Here is a 17,563-nt window from a genome sequence, read left to right as displayed (position 1 = left end):
GGGGGGGGGGGAAGCCGTCTGATGAGATGACAGTTCCATCCAGGGGTAGCCGCCCCCTCCCAGCATCTGAACAGCTCTTATCTCACCTTCCCCCAAGCACTGATCCCCACCCCCACCCCACCCCCTGTGCAAGGTCACTGGCTCCTGGCTTCCTGGGGGATGGTGGGATTAGGAAGCTTTCTTGCAGGCTGACCCCGGTCTCTCCCCGAGTCTTGCCCCATCTTGGCTTGTCCTGTGACTTTGGAAGGGTTATGGGATGCCTCCAGGCTTCCGGTTCCCCTGCAGAATGGGATGCAGGGGAATTAGTAGCTGTGTTCTTGGCCTCTGAGGAGTTAACAGGTGAGGGAGCATTTTGATGAGAGATCAGAGGTGAGGTGAGGGTTCAGAAGGCGCTTGCTAGAGAAGCCCAGGAGTTGAGGCTGGACTCTGGGGTGCTGCACCCTCCTCCCTCTCCCTTCCCCAGAACAGAGCAGTCAGGGCCTCTGTGGGGGGAATTACAAGTGGGGGACATGTGGCTCTGAGACCCCTGCTTGACCTGGATGTGGGGACCACATCTCTAGGAAAACCTCCTAATCCAAAAACAAACCCTTCTTCTAAATGGCTAGGGAAACTGAGGCGTAGAATGGGCACGTGGCTTGCAGATCTTCATTTGACAAGCCCATCGGGAGGGGAGCCTGGGAGTCAGCCCCCCAGCCAATCCCTGACTCAGCTTCTAGCTCTTCTCCCTGTGGCCTTCGAAGTTGAGAGGAGGGAGGTTGCTGGCTTTGAGTGGGAGGCTGGGGCAAGGGAAGGAACCCCAGGGGAAATTAGCCCAAATTAGCAGTGAGAATGAGGAAGAGCTGGTGTTCTCTCCTCTACCCTTGCAGATAAATATTTAATCACCACAACAATAATAATGACAATGATCATAATAATGTGCAGTAGCTCGGTCCGTAACCTGAGCCCCACTCTCAGAGGGAGGAAGTGGGGGCGAGAGGAGGAGCAGTGGAGAAATTGAGAGATAAAGACCATGAGAAAGATGTCAGGGAGGGAGGCCAAGCAGATGAAAAGGAGTCTTGCCTTCTTGAGCTTGGAGCTCCTGGGGTTACCCTCTGCCCCGGGGTGGCTGGGCAGCTGGGGTGGAAATATGAAGTTTGCATGCCCGATTCAGGAGGAGGGTCCTGAACCCGGAGAGCCCCAGCTTCTCCCTGGCATTCAGAGTGAGCAGCTCCCAGCCTGGTTTCTTCTGCAGGGGGCCTTGCTGGCTTTCCTTATCCCTGAGTCCCCAAGGACCCTAAGTGTCTCTGGTTCCCGAGCTGGCAGCTGGGGAGCTGAGTTCTGTGTGGTGTTTTGCTTCTCACTACCTGCGTGACTTGGGCAAAATGTTCTCCTGATCTGGGTCTCAGTTTCCTTATCTCTAAAATGGGGTCGGACCCTGCGGAACTGGTTTCTTGCTACTCCTTCATGGGGGTGAGTGTTGAGGAAGACCCCTCTTCCTCACAAGTCAGTTCCAGGCTGTTCCCGGGGAGTGTGCTCTCCGACGTCCGGGTTTCTGATGGCAGTGGGTACAGGCCTTGTGAAATCTTCAAACATGACCTAATTTCTGCCTCAGGCTCTCCCACTTGAACCAATGTTGAGCAGCAGCTGGGAGAAAACCAAGTTCAGATTTGTGGAGCCTGTGGCGATAACCTCCAGCATCTCCTTCTTTCAGGCTCCTGAGGAGAGATCAGAATAGCTAATGTCTTCTTTGGGCTTCTGTTTGATTCTCTCTCTCTCTCTCTCTCTCTCTCTCCCTTCTAAGGTTGGTAGGAGGAGAGCATTGGAGCTGTTTTCTCTTTGATGCCAAGATACGTCAAGCTAGGAGCATTCTCTTTTCACACTCATCCGTCAAGAACAGGCCTGCAGGACGTGGGGACCAAGACTAGAGCTTTGCTGCTCCCTGGCCACTCCCGGCTGTCTGGGGGCATGGCCCGTGTGGGCAACTGAGCACTGCCTGAGTGGCAAGGAGCACCAGCATGGGTTACCCCGTTGGCCGCCCTCAGCCACCCCGCTGCTGAAGCTGCCGTGGAGAGACTTGTGGGGGCTGTCCCACCCATGCTCACCCAGGCTGTGGGGCCAGGGGCCTGCCAAGGCTAGGAGTGGGGACTGCCGTTCATGGGTCTCTAGGGATTTCCGAGATGCCTGGGAAGACAGGCTGGGGCTGGTGGTGGGCCCGACTGCCTCTTTGCCTGCTCCTTAGCCTTTATGGCCCCTGGGTGCCTTCCTCCCTGGGGAAGCCCAAGGGCCACCCCCACATGAATTCCATCCGCATAGATGGGGACATCACACTGGGAGGCCTGTTCCCAGTGCACGGCCGGGGCTCGGAGGGCAAGGCCTGCGGAGAACTTAAGAAGGAGAAAGGCATCCACCGGCTGGAGGCCATGCTCTTTGCCCTGGATCGCATCAACAATGACCCGGACCTGCTGCCCAACATCACGCTGGGCGCCCGCATTCTGGACACCTGCTCGAGGGACACCCATGCCCTCGAGCAGTCGCTGACCTTTGTGCAGGCGCTCATCGAGAAGGATGGCACGGAGGTCCGCTGTGGCAGTGGCGGCCCACCAATCATCACCAAACCTGAACGTGTGGTGGGCGTCATCGGTGCTTCGGGGAGCTCAGTCTCCATCATGGTGGCCAACATCCTTCGCCTCTTCAAGGTTAGTGCCTGACTGGTTGGCCCCAGAGGTGGGCTTCCACCAACAGCCCCAGCCCTCCACACCCAGGGTGCCGGGCCTGGCTAGTTTCTTTCTCCTCTTCCCTCCTGGACTCTGAGGGAGATTGTTACTCCCCCCAGCAGTATCTGAGAATTTGGGGGGCAGTCCTGTGGTCAGAGCTTAGGTTCAGCGGAGTGAAGGTGTCTGGGAGGGACCCAGCTCTGTGGTGCTGACCGTGGTGCTGACCGTGGTGCTGACGCAGCCCGGAGCTCCTTGATCAACTCGGCTCCTCTGTGGGGAATTCTGAACCAAGAGAGGAAAAGGAAGTGCTGGCGAACAACAGAAGGGAGGAGGAGATAGGTGGACAGATATGTAAAAAGACAGACAGATGGATATGTAGAAATACAGGTAGAAAGGGAAACAGAGTCAAAGAGATAGATAGGTAGAACGGAAATCTGAATGTTGGAGATTGCCAGAGAGATTAAAGCAAGACTTTTGTTTTGACGTTGTTTTCAAATAATTGCGATTCCCAAGAAAGATATGTTTTTCTTCTAGTAGTTGAGAAAGCCCAGTGTGGCCCTCCCACTCCACCCCAGGATTATGGTTATAAAACGTGTCTTGATTTTTTGGCTGGGACATTGGGCTACAGCACCTGCACAGAATGGGGAAGGATGGGGACAGGGCCTGGCAAGAGCAGGCCATCTCTGTTGCTCTTGCTCCCCACCTGGAACCAAGCTTCCCTTGCTCATTTTCTTCCTTCTGCCCTTCTCCTTGCACACCTTTCTCCCTTTCCTTCGGGAATCCTTCCCTGCCCCCTCCTCGCTACCTCCCTTCCTCTCTTCCTGGGGCAAGAGCTGCTGATTTGCAATTCAATTGGAGCCAAGTGCTTCGCTAAGCTGCTAAAACAACTGAAAGCTACCGGGTAGAGAGAAAAACATTACAAGCATTTCACCAATAATTATGAGCCGCTCTTCTCTTGGAGCCTGCCTTGTTTGCTCTGTGTGCTTGTGTGTGCATGTGTGTGTGTTTGTGTGTGTGTGTAAGGGGTGGGGGGGAGTGGGGGGGGAGAGAGGGGGAGAATATGCTGGAGGAGGAGGAAGGAATGCACAGAAGAGGCCGCTGGGTCCCTCCTTCACCCTGGTGTCAGGTTCTCAGCCTCTCGAGGCGGCCCCTTCCCTCCACAAAGTCTCCGGAGCTAGGCACAGTGGACTGAGAAAGCCTGTCTGGGCCCATGCAGAGTGGGAAGTGCTGAGGCTGGAACTCTGTCACCTGGAGCCTTTCTAGAGCCCACTTGCCCAGTCCCATGATACATAGTATGTGGGGGCATTCGTAGGGGCCTGGGTAGAAGTGGGGATGAATGGTGTAGAAGGCTACCATGTTGGGCAGGGGGGTGGGGGTCGGTGGGAAAGACAGTGAGCTGGAGTTGTCCTGTCACAGCGTGGGGTGGGGGTTGGAACTTTGAGGGGTCATGTGCCATGTGGTCCTCACCTACTCTTCCTGGAGCGTTTGTTTTACTTGATGATCCAGATGGAAACACTATCTTAATTTTCAAGCAAATGGATGCATTATGGAGAATGCCAAATTAAGATGAAACAGAAGGCTTGAAGGAAACTTTGCCCTTGCAGCAGACAATTGGAACAACCCCTCGGGGGCTGTGCTGCCAGAGGTCATTCCTCATAGGTGGTTTGGGAATGGGTAGCCTGGTCCAGCTCTCCCACCTGCCCTGTCTTGCACTGAGGAGTAGAGAGCCAGAGTGGAGGAGGAAGCAGGGCTCAGCTGCCCAGGCCAGGGCCTGGAGGTGGCTCAGGCTAGCTGAGTCATCGATTCAGCCCGCCTGCCCCAGGCCTGAGAGGTGAGGCCACCTGGGTCCATCAGCAGAGGGGATGAGCCCCAGACTCCTTGTCAGTTCATCTGGGTGGGGCCTAGACCCCCTTCCCGCCTTGGAGAAGGCCAGACTACAGGTAGGGCTGCTGCAGTTTTCTTATTGGAGCTTTTTATTAAACACTTTCGGTGACTCTGGTTGTTTCAGATGACAGCCTGATGGCGCCCTTGTGGCTGTGATCAGTGAGTGCCCCCCTGCCATCTCCCAGGGGTGAGCCAGTGCCCACTTCATAGGGAGGTGGAGAAGTTCAAAGCAGTGGAGAGGTGTCACGACACAGGGTAAAGGCTCCAAGAATGGTATCTGTGAGCGTTAGGACTCACGTGTTCTTGGAAACATGGATATTTTGGGGTGAGGCATCCAGTGACCCCACACGGGAGGGCACTGTGACTTCTGTGCTAGTCCCTGTCTGGCTGGGGAAGGGTCTCTGGTGGGGTGAAGGTGGCTTACCAGCCTAGGGGCTCCCAGGTGTTTAATTTTCTCTGTCCATCTGGTCACCTAGGAGCATGGCCGAGTCCTCAGTTTCATCTGTGTGTCCTCAGATTGCAGAGAGGTGAGTGGGTTGGGGCAGGGGTCAGGAGTCTCCCTGGCTGCACAGAAAGCGAGGTGGGACTGGGAGGTAGAGGCCTGGGGAGGAGAGAAGGAATGAGGGGCAGGGGGACATGTTGGAAAGGGAGAGGCAGGGCAGGGGAGATGGGGAGAGAGCCAGAGGGAGCCAGTCGTCTGTGGTCTGCGTTCCCTGGGTTCCTTTCAACAACGTTAATATTCTAGGCTGGCAACAAGAGGACTCCTCAGTAATTAACCTGATAGAAATGAGAGGCTGGGTGAGAAACTTAAAAGCCATTTACAGAGGCACAAAGGTTGAACTTTGGTGGTCGGGGGGTCGGGAGCGGGGTCCCCTGGCTGGAGAGCATGAGGCAGGGGAGCCCAGGCCGGGGTAGCTGCTGTGTCCAGTGTCTCTTTCAACGGGCACCGCTGCGGCCCCAGCCCTGCTCTGCCACGGCCAGTAAGTGCGGCCTGCTGGGAACTTCCACCAGAGGCTCTGATCATAGCTCCCCTTCCTCCAAGAGATGAGTTTCCTGTGCATGGCTCAGCGAGGAGCTCTGGACTCGAGGGCACTGCAGGTGATTTCCTCCCTGGCAAAAGCTAACGGGATGCAGCCAGGATCAGGGTGTGAGCCAGACTCAAAACTGGTAGCTCTGGGAGGGGCCAACTCCCCAACCTACGGGTGTGGAATCTGAGCCCCAATTCAGTGACAGGGCAGGGCTGAAAGTCAGGTCCCCAGCTCCCAGGCCTGACTCCTTCCAGAATGCCTGTCCAGATAAACTGGAGTGGAAGTGGGACCCAGGCCTTCACAGGGACCAGAAGCCCTGACTCTGGGAAGTCGTGATCTGACTTGACAGCTTGTGTCCCTTATTTCCTGTTTCCATCCTCTTCCTTCATCCTCATTTTGGCTCTCTCTTCCTGGGACAGGGAATATCGATGAGTGTAAAGAATATCTTTTGGAAGAGATCCTAAAGGCCAAGGATGCGCAAAGCTATGTTGGGACAGCCCAGCTTCTGAAGCCAGTTAGGTTTGGGTTTGAATCTTCTTTCCACCAGAGTTCCTCACCTCCGTTCACCCTTTAGGTCATTTACACCACAGTGTGAATGAGCCAATAGGATCTTTTCCTGAGAGCAGCCGTTGTTGGGGGGAGAAAGAATATATCAAGTGCCTTAGAAGGAAGCAGTTTTCAAATCCCAGACTTGTAGAGCTAGAAGGATCCAGAAATCATTGCATTGAGTCCCTCATTCATTTGCAGCAGACAGAAAAGCTGAGGCTTGAAGAAGAGGGGGGTGGCTATCCAGCATGGTGGTTAAGAATTTGGATGCGGGAGCCAGGTAGTCTTTGCCACCATGGCTAATGTTTTTGCCTGTTCATGCCTCTGTTTCCTCACATGTAACATGGGGATGAGAAAGGTGTCATAGGCCAGGTGAGAGAATTAAGAGTTAATGTCCAGAGCAGGCCTAGCACGGTGCCTGGCACACAGTCAGCCCGCAGGAAATGTCACTGCACAGCTCGTCGTGGGGCTTGAAATCAGCATGAGCGACTCCAGTGATGTGGAAGAGGCTGGAGCGGGTGGGCAGTGACAGACGGTGACCTTTGAGACTGATCCTGGAGAGGCCCCACCATCTGCTGGGCCTCTCATGTCCTCCTGCCGACCGAGCAGCCAATCTAACTTTCAGATAACAAGCTATGTCTCCCTGTCACATGGTGGGGCATGGGAGGAAGGAGTGGGGTGCAGTGGAGGGAGGGCAGAGGGGGTGGAAGGGACACCCGTGAGAGGGGGAGGGGGGAGATGGGCAGGTGCCCCAGTTTCCTAGGAGAGGCTGGGCCAGGGCACTGGTGAGCCATGTTACCCCTTCTGTGCACCCGCCCCCCCCCCNCCCCCCCAGCCTGGCCATGTGATTCTCTTGACCCACGTGGGACTGTGAGTGCTGTAAAGGTTTGTGGCTTGCTTCTGGAGAAAACTGCCTGCCTGGTGCTTGGCTCATTCTGCCCCTCAGCGCCTGGCCCAGGACTCCGGGGAAAACTTTGTGGCTTAGATAACACAAGAGGTTCTGTTGAGGATGTGGCTTTGTGTCTTCGAAGTGTTTTCACTGCACAACTAGGAGGAATTTTCGAGAGAGTCCATCCACCCTCCCACAGCTTGCCCCTCTCCCTTGAAGACAACTTCATCTTTCCAGTGCCCAGGTCAAAAAACGTGGTGACAGTTTTGACCACCCTTTTCCTATTGTCAGCAAACCCTACAGGCTTTCCTTTCAGAACGTGTCCTGGACGTGACACCCCCACCCTTCCCACCCCTGGGGTTTCCCCCTCAGACCGTTGCAGGAAACTTCTCTTCTTCTCCCTGCTTCCAAACAGACCTCTCCGCAGCCAAACCTTTGCTCAGGGGCCACAGCGATCTTTCTAAGAGCCAGATCAAATCTACTCACCCCTATTAAATATTTCATTATTTTTAGATTAAAACGCAAACTTCCAAACCCCTGCCTGTCTGAGAGGCTCTATGCTACCTGGTGCCCTGATCACATCTTTTGTCTCTCCTGGGTATGCTCTACACACTCATACCATTTTCCTTATGGTCCTTGATGACACTATTTTCCCCCACCACAGGGCCTTTGCACCTGCTGTTTTCTCTATGTGGAATGTTCTCCCTTGACTCTGTGAGGCTAGATCCTTCTCATTCAACCTTAAGCTTAAATGGACTGTCTTCAGAGAAGCTCCCCTGCCCCACTCTCCAATTATTCTGTCTTATTTCTCTGTCTTTCCCTTTATGGCTCTCATCACAGTTTGTACTCTTGTCCAGATTTCCTTGTTTTCCTGTTTGCTCTAGACCAAGGGTTAGCAAACTATGGCCCAAGAGCCAAATCTGGCCCACCACCCGTTTTTTTGTGACCCATTTGCTAAGAATAGTCTTGGTATTTGAAGTGGTTGAAGAAAAAAAAATCAAAAGAATCATGTCACGACACAGGAAAATCACGTGGGATTCAAATTTCGGTGCCCATAAAGTTTTGTGGGTATATACCAGGCCCACATTTAGGTATTATCTAGGGCTACTCTTTCGTTTTTGTTTTGTTTTTTTAAAGATTTCATTTTATTTTATTTTTTAAAAGATTTTATTTATTTATTTGACAGAGAGAGAGAGAGTGCACAAGCAGGGGGAACAGGAGAGGGAGAAGCAGCCTCCCTGCTGAGCAAGGAGCCCGATGCGGGGCTTGATCCCAGGATCCTGGATCATGACCTGAGCTGAAGGCAGATGCCCAAGTGACTGAGCCACCCAGGTGCCCCAAAGATTTTATTTTATTTTTATTTTTTTTTTTTTTAAAGATTTTTTATTTATTTATTAGACAGAGATAGAGACAGCCAGCAAGAGAGGGAACANTGCACAAGCAGGGGGAACAGGAGAGGGAGAAGCAGCCTCCCCGCTGAGCAAGGAGCCCGATGCGGGGCTTGATCCCAGGATCCTGGATCATGACCTGAGCTGAAGGCAGATGCCCAAGTGACTGAGCCACCCAGGTGCCCCAAAGATTTTATTTTTTAAGTAATCTCTACTTCTAAGTAATCTCAGTGCGGGGCTGGAACTCACAGCCCCGAGATCGAGAGTCACGCGTTCTACCACCTGAACCGACCGGGTGTCCGGCTGCTCTTCAGCTGCCGTCTGGGAACCGAGTAGATGAGACAGAGGACAGCAGCTGACCCTGCGAGACTCTCCGCAGCACACGAGGACCCCCACTTGGTGCCAAGCCCATAGTAGGGCTCTTGGGAATCTTGGCTGAATGGACTCATGGAGAGTGAGGCATCCCCTGTCCCCATGTCCCCCCAAATTCTGGGATATCAGCAGGGGTGCCATGGTCTGCAGAGCCCTGCATAAGCCCCTAGTTGTGGGGATGCCTGTAGCTGGGCCCATCTTACTGTTGAGTCAAGCCAGTGCCCACCAGTGCCCACCAGCGCCCACCACTTTGGTGACCCCAGGGCCCCTTGGATGTATTTCCACCCCCCAAACACGTCCAGCTCCTCCCTGACCTACAGAATTCCTTTCACCTAAAGCTTTGTTCCCCATTGGAGGGTGTCTAACCCTGTTCCATTTGAGGCTATTATGAGAGATTTGTCCCAACAAAGCTTCCTCAATAAATATTTGGGGGTGAAGAAGGGACCTTCCAGAGGATGTTTCTGACATGGAATCGTCACAACATTTACGTAACCCACAGCCTGTGCCAGGGCTCGTCTTGAATCTTCACAGCAAGCTTCGGGGCACAGTTGTTATCCCCGTTGTACAAATGGAGAACCGAGGCCCAGAGAAGCTAAGCAACTTGCCCCAGGTTACACAGCTGGTGTGGTGGGGCCGGAATACAAACCCAGGCGGTTTGGCCCTGAATCAAAATGGATATTTTGCCACTCTGCGCTCCTATCTCTTGGCCATCAGATAGACTTGGTTTGAGACCTGGCCTGATGCTCACTGTGTGGCCTTTCTGAGCCTCAGTTTACTCATGGGCAGCTGGTATTCACCTGGCAGAGGTGCTAATGTGTACAAAGCCCTTAGCAGGTGCTTAAGGGACGCTCGTGTTACCGCAAGGGTTTTGATAGATGTTAGTGTTTGTGAGGTGCTGGGCCACGGGAGGGGTGGGGGAGTGGAGCAGTGTGGGCAGTGGGGCTTGCTGAGGGCGACTATCCGGGGCTGTAGTCCTCAGGTGGGGAGCACACAGCCCTTGCGTTCACCGCGTGCCTCTTTCCTCCCAGCACCAGGTGTCCCTCAGTGATGAGAGTCTGGGAAGGGGGACCTCAGGACCTAAGGGTCAGGCGGAGCCTGCGCAGAGAGGGGAGAGAGGTGGGGGGAGAAGACACGTGGCTCTGGGGAGCAGCTGCAGCCCCAAGGAGGAGGCTCAGAGCCCCCCCACCACTCCTCTACTCCTCTGCCCATTCTCTCTGTGCCCTCTGAGCTCTCTCCAGACCACCTGGACGTTGCCTGTGGCGGAGGGGCCCCGCCATACAGTCAGATACTGGGGAGACAGTGGCGGAAGGACGGCAGGTAGGGCTGCTGGGGTGGAGGTTGTGGGGCTTCAGTGGTTCTCGAGCCTGGCTGCTCATCACAGTCACTGGAGCATTTGCGTCCTCAGCCCCCGGGGGGCTGATGAGACCTGAAGGCCGGGGGCCTGTGTTTGGACACTTGCAGGGAGGCCTGGTTGGTCACCAGCCGCAGGTGCTGTGAGTGACCTAGTATCCCCTCCTGCCTGGCTTCCCGGGGGTGGTGCTGGTGGTGGTGGTGGTGCACCCTGCCCACCCTGCAGCCCCCGCAAGCCTGTAGCCTCCCAGGTGCCCCCCAGGCTTGCAGACCTGCTCTGAATACAGGAAGTTTGGGGGTGGAAGCTGGGATGCGGCAAACAGGCTCCTTATTGTGAAACTAAAAGGAGGGAGCGGGGCCTTGGGGCAACTTCTCAGAAATGCCCTGGAGGGAATCCTGGGGGCTACTGGAGTCCAGCTAGAAGCTGGGTGAGGTGGGGGGCTTTGCGGAGGGGCTGAGGTGGGACTGAGCCTGGAGAGGCTCAGGTTCCTGACTGCTGGCATCTGGCTCTTTCTCCTGTCTGGACCTCGGCTTGTCCATCTGTAAAAATTAATTCACTCACACGCTCATTCGCTCCCTGACTCCGTATTGGATGTCTCCTCTATGCCCAGCACTGCTAGAACAGGATTCTCCATCTGGCTGGACACTGGAATCACCTGGGGAGTTTTAAAAAATCCTAGGCCCTGAGCCTCACCCCAGGAATTCAGATTAATTGGTCTGAGATGGGGCTTGGGTTCCTCAGGTGAAGAACTACTGCTCTAAGCAACTTTATAAAGCAGGAAACAAAATGGAGTAAGGCCTTGCCCTGGTGGGCTTCCCTGTTTGAGGGGAAGGCAGGCAGTGAACAGGTAAAACAGATAAATATCTCATGGGGAGGGGCAGTTCCTGCAGAACAAAGCAGGGAAGTCACTAGAGAGGTGAGGGAGAGAGAGGCCAGTTTAAATGGCATGGTTGGGGGGGCTCCTGGGTGGCACAGCGGTTAAGCGTCTGCCTTCGGCTCAGGGCGTGATCCCGGCGTTATGGGATCGAGCCCCACATCANGCTATGAGCCTGCTTCTTCCTCTCCCACTCCCCCTGCTTGTGTTCCCTCTCTCACTGGCTGTCTCTATCTCTGTCAAATAAAAAAATAAATAAATAAATAAATAAATAAATAAATAAAATCTTAAAAAAAAATAGATGGCATGGTTGGGGGTGGCTTTCCTGAGGAGGGGACATTTGTACATAAGCTCAAATAGAGTAAGGGGGGTTGCCCTATGGATATCTGGAGGAAGAGTGCTCTAGGTAGAGGGAACAGCAAGTACAAAGGCCCTGGGGTGGGACTTTGCCTGGTTATTGACCTAGGAACTCAAGAGGGAGGACTAAGATAGCCCCGGGGGCAGAGAGAGGGGGACCAAGGGGGCTTCAAAACCCACATCCTGATCCTTATTGCTGCAAAGGGTCTTGTGGGAGTGGGGCCAGCAGGAGTCTGATGACCTTGGGCAATCACTGGGCCTCTTAGGACCTCAGTTTCCCTACTTGTAAAATAGGCAAGTGGTTCCTGCGCTGTCCTCGTGGAGCCTCAGAGGGGATGGGGGAGGAGCTATAAGGGCAGAGCCTGAGCGAGAGGCTCATTCTTTCCCTGGTTTCCCATCTTGCTGGCCTCCTCCCACCCATGCCCCCACTACCCCTTTTCCACCCCACCCCCTACCCTGGCTGTGGAAGGGGAGCTGGAGACAGGAGCAAGGCAGGGCCAGCCAGACTGGGAGCCCCAGGAGGCAGTAGGGTGCCGTGGTGAAGACATGGGCTCCAGGGCCAGATGGTCTGGTTTCAAACCCCTTCTCTGCCATTTATTGCCTGGGGGGCACCTCTCTTTGCCTCAGTTTCCTTGTTTGCAAAATGCCAGGAACCCACGTCACAGGGCACTGGGAGGATTACATGAAGGTATGCCCAGGGCTCGGGGCGGCACGTAGCATGCCGGCTGTAGATGGCCGCTGAGTGCCTGAGTGTGGGGGGCAGCCCGAGCGCTCACTGGCCTTGGAGGCAGCCACATGGTAGGTAGCTCAGTTCTTGGCCCCAGATCACTCCGCCTCTCTGGACCTTGCTCGTCTCATCTGTGAAATGGGCAGAATCACATGTATGTTTCAGGGTGAGGATGTGGAATAATGCAGTGAGGAGCCGGTGGTTGGTGGGTGCACAGTAGGGCTCGGGAACGTTAGTCCTCATCTGTTGCTGACTGAGCATTCGAGGGGCGTTCAAGGGGGAGGGGGTGTGGTCTGAGTCATGCAGGCTGGGGAGCTGGGCGTATCGCTGGCTCCTGGTAGAGGGATGACTGGTGAGTGTACCTGTGTGTCCCCAGTGTGATGGTCCTGGGGCTCTCCTGACTCTCACTGCGAGGTGTGGGGGGGATGCTGGGGTGATCTCTGGCTCCCCACTTGGGAGGGCTGTGGATCATTTTACCACTGAGGGCTCCCATAGCTCAGGGACCTGCGTTCTGGGTCTGGCTCTGCTGCCAACTCCCTGAGTGACCTTGGGTGGAAGGAGGGCATTGGATCAGGCAGACTGACCCCACTCCTCTACCCCGTGGCCTCTCCTGCAGAAGGAGCACTGAGCTTACTCCCCAGTGGTCAGGTCGCACCCGATTGCCATGGCCCCTGGGGCCTTTCTGGTCATCTCTCCAGGGGAGTCCTGCCTGCCTCAACCCTGCCTGTTCTCTGAGCCTGTGTGCTGCTTTCCAAAACCTGCCTCAGGGATTTGCCAGGCCCTGCGCTCCTCCTGGAATGCCCCTCTTGATGTCTGATGGGCAATCAGACTCCTTCAAACGCTGACTCAAAATCCAAGAGCCTTTAAGGGCAGAGGTGATCCTGGGGCACGTGGGGTCCTTCATGTGGCTCTTATGGGTCTCCCTGAAGTCCATAGTCTTGTCCAGGGCAGGATCGGGCTGGACCCTTCTTGGTCTTCCTCTTCCCCCCACCCCTGGTGCCAGGCCCTGTCAGTGCTGGGGAGTCCTGAGGGAGCTGAGTCTGCAGCAGGGGCGGGGCCCACGCTGTCTGAGGGGTTACACTCAGTACCTCCCCCTGCCCAGCCCTGAATGAGCTGTGTGCGCTTTTCAGTTTTCTCTCAATTTATTAAACTAGCATTTTTATGACCCAGACATGTTGGAAATGAAAAGAAGGCAAATTCTACTTTATATTCCAATTGACCTTTACGCTTGCCACTTGGCTCAGGGGCCCGGGCTGGGGCGAGGTGATGAGATGCAGGCTCCAGCCTCTTGGCTCTGGGGCTGTGGGGGAGAGTGGTACCCCAGAGCTGTGTTGGGGGCAGGGAAGCAGGGCCAGCCTTAGTCCCCAGCCCCTGCCTCATTCTGTGGGACTCTGTGGTTTTCTCTGCTTCCCTCTCCTATTCTCCCCACATCTCTCTCCTTCCTGGCCCTTACGCCTTCTCTGGCTCTGCCTGGGTCTCTCTCTGGATCATGTGGGGGCCTCATCCACGGTTAAGGCCAAGAGGTAGGAGTGGCCCCCAAGCTCACCTGGTCCTGGACACGTGTGCCCCAGCTTCACGGACACTCTGGCCAACTACCTGCCTCACTCCTTGATTATAGCCATCCCCATCTCAGGACTGAGCGCTCCCTGGTGGGCACCCAACCCTTCCAGGCCCCCCTTCCCGACTCAGATTGTCCCTCCGACCCCAATGTAGCTCCAGAAAATTCCCCTTGATTGAAAATGTGGCCTGGCTGTGGGCAGCTGATGCCCCAGGCTCTGCTCTCCTGGCCTGTGGGGTGATGTGGGCCGGCTCTGCACACGGCCCAGGGTGTGGGGAGGTCGGGTCAGTCGCCGGGATGTGACGCTGGTTCAAAAAGGGCAAATCCTGGCTCTGCCACTCCTGGCTGTGTGACCTCGGGCAGGCAGGTCCCATAACTTCTTTGAGCCCGTTTCCAGATCTGTAAAATGGGGAGGACAGTTGTGAGCGTGAAATGAGACAAGGCAGTGCCCAGCGCCATGCCCAGCGTGTAGCAGGCGCTCAGGAGACAGGAACTGTGGGCACGCGAGCTCACACGTGAGAGGGAGGCTGGATTCTTCTCCCTGTCCCCTTCTTTCATTCCCTCACTCCCAGACATGAGTCCTCCCCTAGGCTTTAGTTTTTCCTGGGCTCCACTGAAAGGTGTCCCGGGATGACGCCGGAGGCAGGCAGCCAGGTGCCGTGAAGGTGGGACCAGGCCTGGCTGCCTGCTCTCCAGCCATCCCCAGGGGCCTAGGAGGAATTTAAATCTCCTTAAGGCTGAAATACCCCGAGGAGCCCGCTGAGCCCCCCCCCCCCGCTGGGCAGGAGCTGCGAGGGGCCCTAATGGTCCTCTCGTGTCTCTGGCCAGGGCTGCAGGGTAGGGAGACAGCACTTACCTCATTCTCCATCCTCCCCCTCCTTGGGGGCTGTGGTTTCGGGGGAGGCCCGGCAGCATTAAGGTTGGTCAGGGTCAGGACCGTGGGTGTTTGTGTTCCGGGCAGCTGTCTCCCGCCCTCTGAGTTCATCCTGAGAGCTGTCAGGGGATCCAGTGTGCCCCCCCACCCCCGTGCCAGAGCAGCAGGCCGAGGGCAAGGCCGGACCCCTAGGAAGGAATTTGGGTGGAAATTCTCCCCAGGGGAGACATTTGAGGGTTAGAACTGGCCCCCACCCCCGTGTGTGTGTGTGTGTGTGTGTGTGTGTGTGTGTGCGCGTGGCGTGGCTTCCAGGATCGGGTCTGCTCTGAGGGGAGATGGGGGACGTGGGGTGCACACAGCTTCCACAGAGGAGCCTTTTATCAAAGATGAGTGGCATCTCTCATGTGGACCTGACAGGAAAGGGGTTCTGTCTCTCACAAGGTGTCATGAATTTTATTACCCCCAAATATCAAACTTATGGAGAATTATAGAGCCTAATAAACTGCCCCATACCCACCACCTGTCTTGGTCAAATACTGATGTTTTGCTCTAATAGTGTCAACATCTGTTTTCATTTTAAGAACGGAAACATCACAAGTGTCATCAGAGGCCCTGTGTTTGCCCCTTGTGCCCCTCCTCCGCTTCGTCCTCGGAGGCAGCCACTGTCCTGTCCTGTATGGGCGATTTCTTTTGTATTTATTAATTTTTTTATTTTGTTAAGATTTTTATTTATTTGACAGAGACAGAGAGAGAGCACAAGCAAGGTCAGTGGCTGGCAGAGGGAGAAGCAGGCTCCCTGCTGAGCAAGGAGCCTGATGTGGGTCTCGATCCCAGGACCCCGGGATCATGACCTGAGTTGACGGCGGATGCTTAACGGACTGAGCCACCCAGGCGTCCCCTGTATGGATTGTTGCTAAGTCTTTTAATTACCGTGCACTTAAAAATAGTTTCATTTTGCATATTTCACGCTTGCTGAAAATGGGATCGTCTTGTATGTCCTGCGGCTTGCTGTGTGTGCTCGGTATCATGTTGCTCCTTGGCGGCCCCGTTCCTTGTCTTGGCCGTGTAGTTCCCTGCTGGAACAGCGCCCTGTGCCTTTACTTGTTCATTTGCTGTGGGCACCTGGGCAAGTTCCCTGATCTTCCTGGTTTCACCAACGGTGCTGCACGACCGTCCTTGCCAGTGTGTCTTTGTGTTCTTGGGAGAGTTTCTTGTGGGTTGTGCCCAGGAGTGGAATTGCGGACTTGGGAATAAGCTTCCTGAACTTTCCCAGAGGTTGCTAGGTGGCCCTCTACATTGTATGCAGGGGCGCTGGTTTCCAAAACTGCCTCCCCACTGGAACGTCCTGGGGCTTGTTAAAACACAAGTTTTCATAGCTGCCTGGGCCTACACAGCCCTGCTAAGGAGACTCCCAGGTTGTGAAGTCTTATTTCATCAAGCTCCTGGGGCTTTGTGGACCTGCATTTGGAGGTGCCTCATCTGGGTCTGCCATTCACTTGCTGTGCAACGTTGGGTAAGTTCCTGGGTCTCTCTGAGCCTGGGTATCCTCCTCTATAAAATGGGGATAACAATAAACGGTGAGGACTCGGTCAAGTTTGGCCCTTGCCTCCCCTGGGATCAGCTTTTGAGGACTGTGATGTGCCCAGGGTCGCCACAGCCTGACTCGGCTCTCGTGTCACCAGGGGAGGGGGAGGGTTGTACCTCCTTGACTCCATCTGTGAAGCCAGGCTTGGATTCATTGTTTTACTCAACAAACATGACGGACCTCTGCTTCGTGCAGACCATGCTTTAGAACCCAGGCTCAAGGGTTCTAGGGTCAAGGCTATGGGTCAGGCTCCTCACTTTGGGAATCAAATGGTCAGTAATTTCATGACAGTGAGGTGAGGACTTTCATGGGGGTGGATGAGAAGCCCTTTGCCAGCCTGTAGGGCATGTCAAGGAAGGCTTCCTGTAGGAGGGTGAGGGGTTGTGCTGGCCAGCAGGGGAGGGCCTTCCAGGCGGAGGCACTCAGGAGTCCAAAAGCCTGGTGGTGAGAGGGAGAGCCTGGTGCTTGTGTGGGGGTCAGCTATCTTGCTTCGGGCCCTGCTGAGGCTTGGGGTGACATGGTAGGACTCGGGGCCTGACACAGGCGCCGACCTTCTGGCAGTGGTTGCTCCTGGCTGAGGCCTCAGGTTGCAGCTGGAAGGGGCTTTATGGGAAGACTGAAGTGTGAGGAAATGTTAAGTGCCTTCTAAGTACTTTGATTATTTTAAATTGCTTAAGTGGTTTCTAAGATGGTCCTAAGTATCCTAGGGACACAGACACAAAATCAATTAGGAAAGTACAACAAGCCTCAATGAAGGGAGAGTAGCCCCCTCCCCTGCCTGCCCTCCCCCACGCCCACCTAGGCCTGGCTCCGGCCCTGGCCAGTCAGCCTGGACCAGGACCCCTCCTCTCACCTCCAGTGTCAGGCGGGGGAGCCCCCAACCTCTGTGCTGGGCCCTCCTGGCCTTGAGTCCTGGCTTCTCTCTCAAGCATTTTGAGAGGTGAGGGGAGAGAAAGGGGTGTGGGGAGGGGGAGGGGTGGGAGGCAGAGAGAGGGGTTGTATGTGGAGGGGCCTGAGAGGGTCTCCTTTAAAGATGATTCTCTCTCCTGAATGTGCCTTTTATCCAGGGGCCCTGGAGCCCCCTGGCCTATAGTAATATTTTTGAAGTGCATAATACATTCCCATGGCCATTGAAAGGAACCAAAGGACATACCCCAGCCCCATCACGGAGGCAGCCACTGCTTCCTTCCAAAGAGGGCTCGGGGCTGGACTGAGGGCTGCCATGTTGCACACTCTGGGGGCGCCATTCACTAGTGGATCGGGGGAATGCGTGCACACCTATGTTCTCCCCCACCGTTTTCACACCACCGCAGCACCTGCTTGCTGACCTTGGGGATTGTCCGTTGCATGTCCACACAGTACTCCCTGCTTCCGGTCTCCCCGCGACTGACACTAGGTGGTTCCCAACCTTGCCCATTTGTGAACAGAGCAGTGATG

At 55.3% G+C, this 17,563-nt stretch overlaps 1 protein-coding gene across 2 annotated transcripts in view; it reads left to right on the top strand.

Moving 5' to 3' along the window:
• GRM4 (glutamate metabotropic receptor 4) overlaps nt 1–17,563 on the top strand; it is a 137,733-nt gene that overhangs the window by 9,587 nt on the left and 110,583 nt on the right. For both annotated transcript variants that reach the window (XM_034660566.1, XM_034660567.1), the window contains exon 2: nt 1,781–2,675. In XM_034660566.1, the coding sequence (XP_034516457.1) occupies nt 2,157–2,675 (519 nt within the window). In that variant the 5' untranslated portion in view covers nt 1,781–2,156. The remainder of the gene's footprint in view (nt 1–1,780; nt 2,676–17,563) is intronic.

Source organism: Ailuropoda melanoleuca, chromosome 5 (genome assembly GCF_002007445.2).
Source record: "Ailuropoda melanoleuca isolate Jingjing chromosome 5, ASM200744v2, whole genome shotgun sequence".
Taxonomy (NCBI): domain Eukaryota; kingdom Metazoa; phylum Chordata; class Mammalia; order Carnivora; family Ursidae; genus Ailuropoda; species Ailuropoda melanoleuca.
Note: the sequence above shows the minus strand (reverse complement) of the source record. Positions and strands in the feature narration are given on the sequence as shown.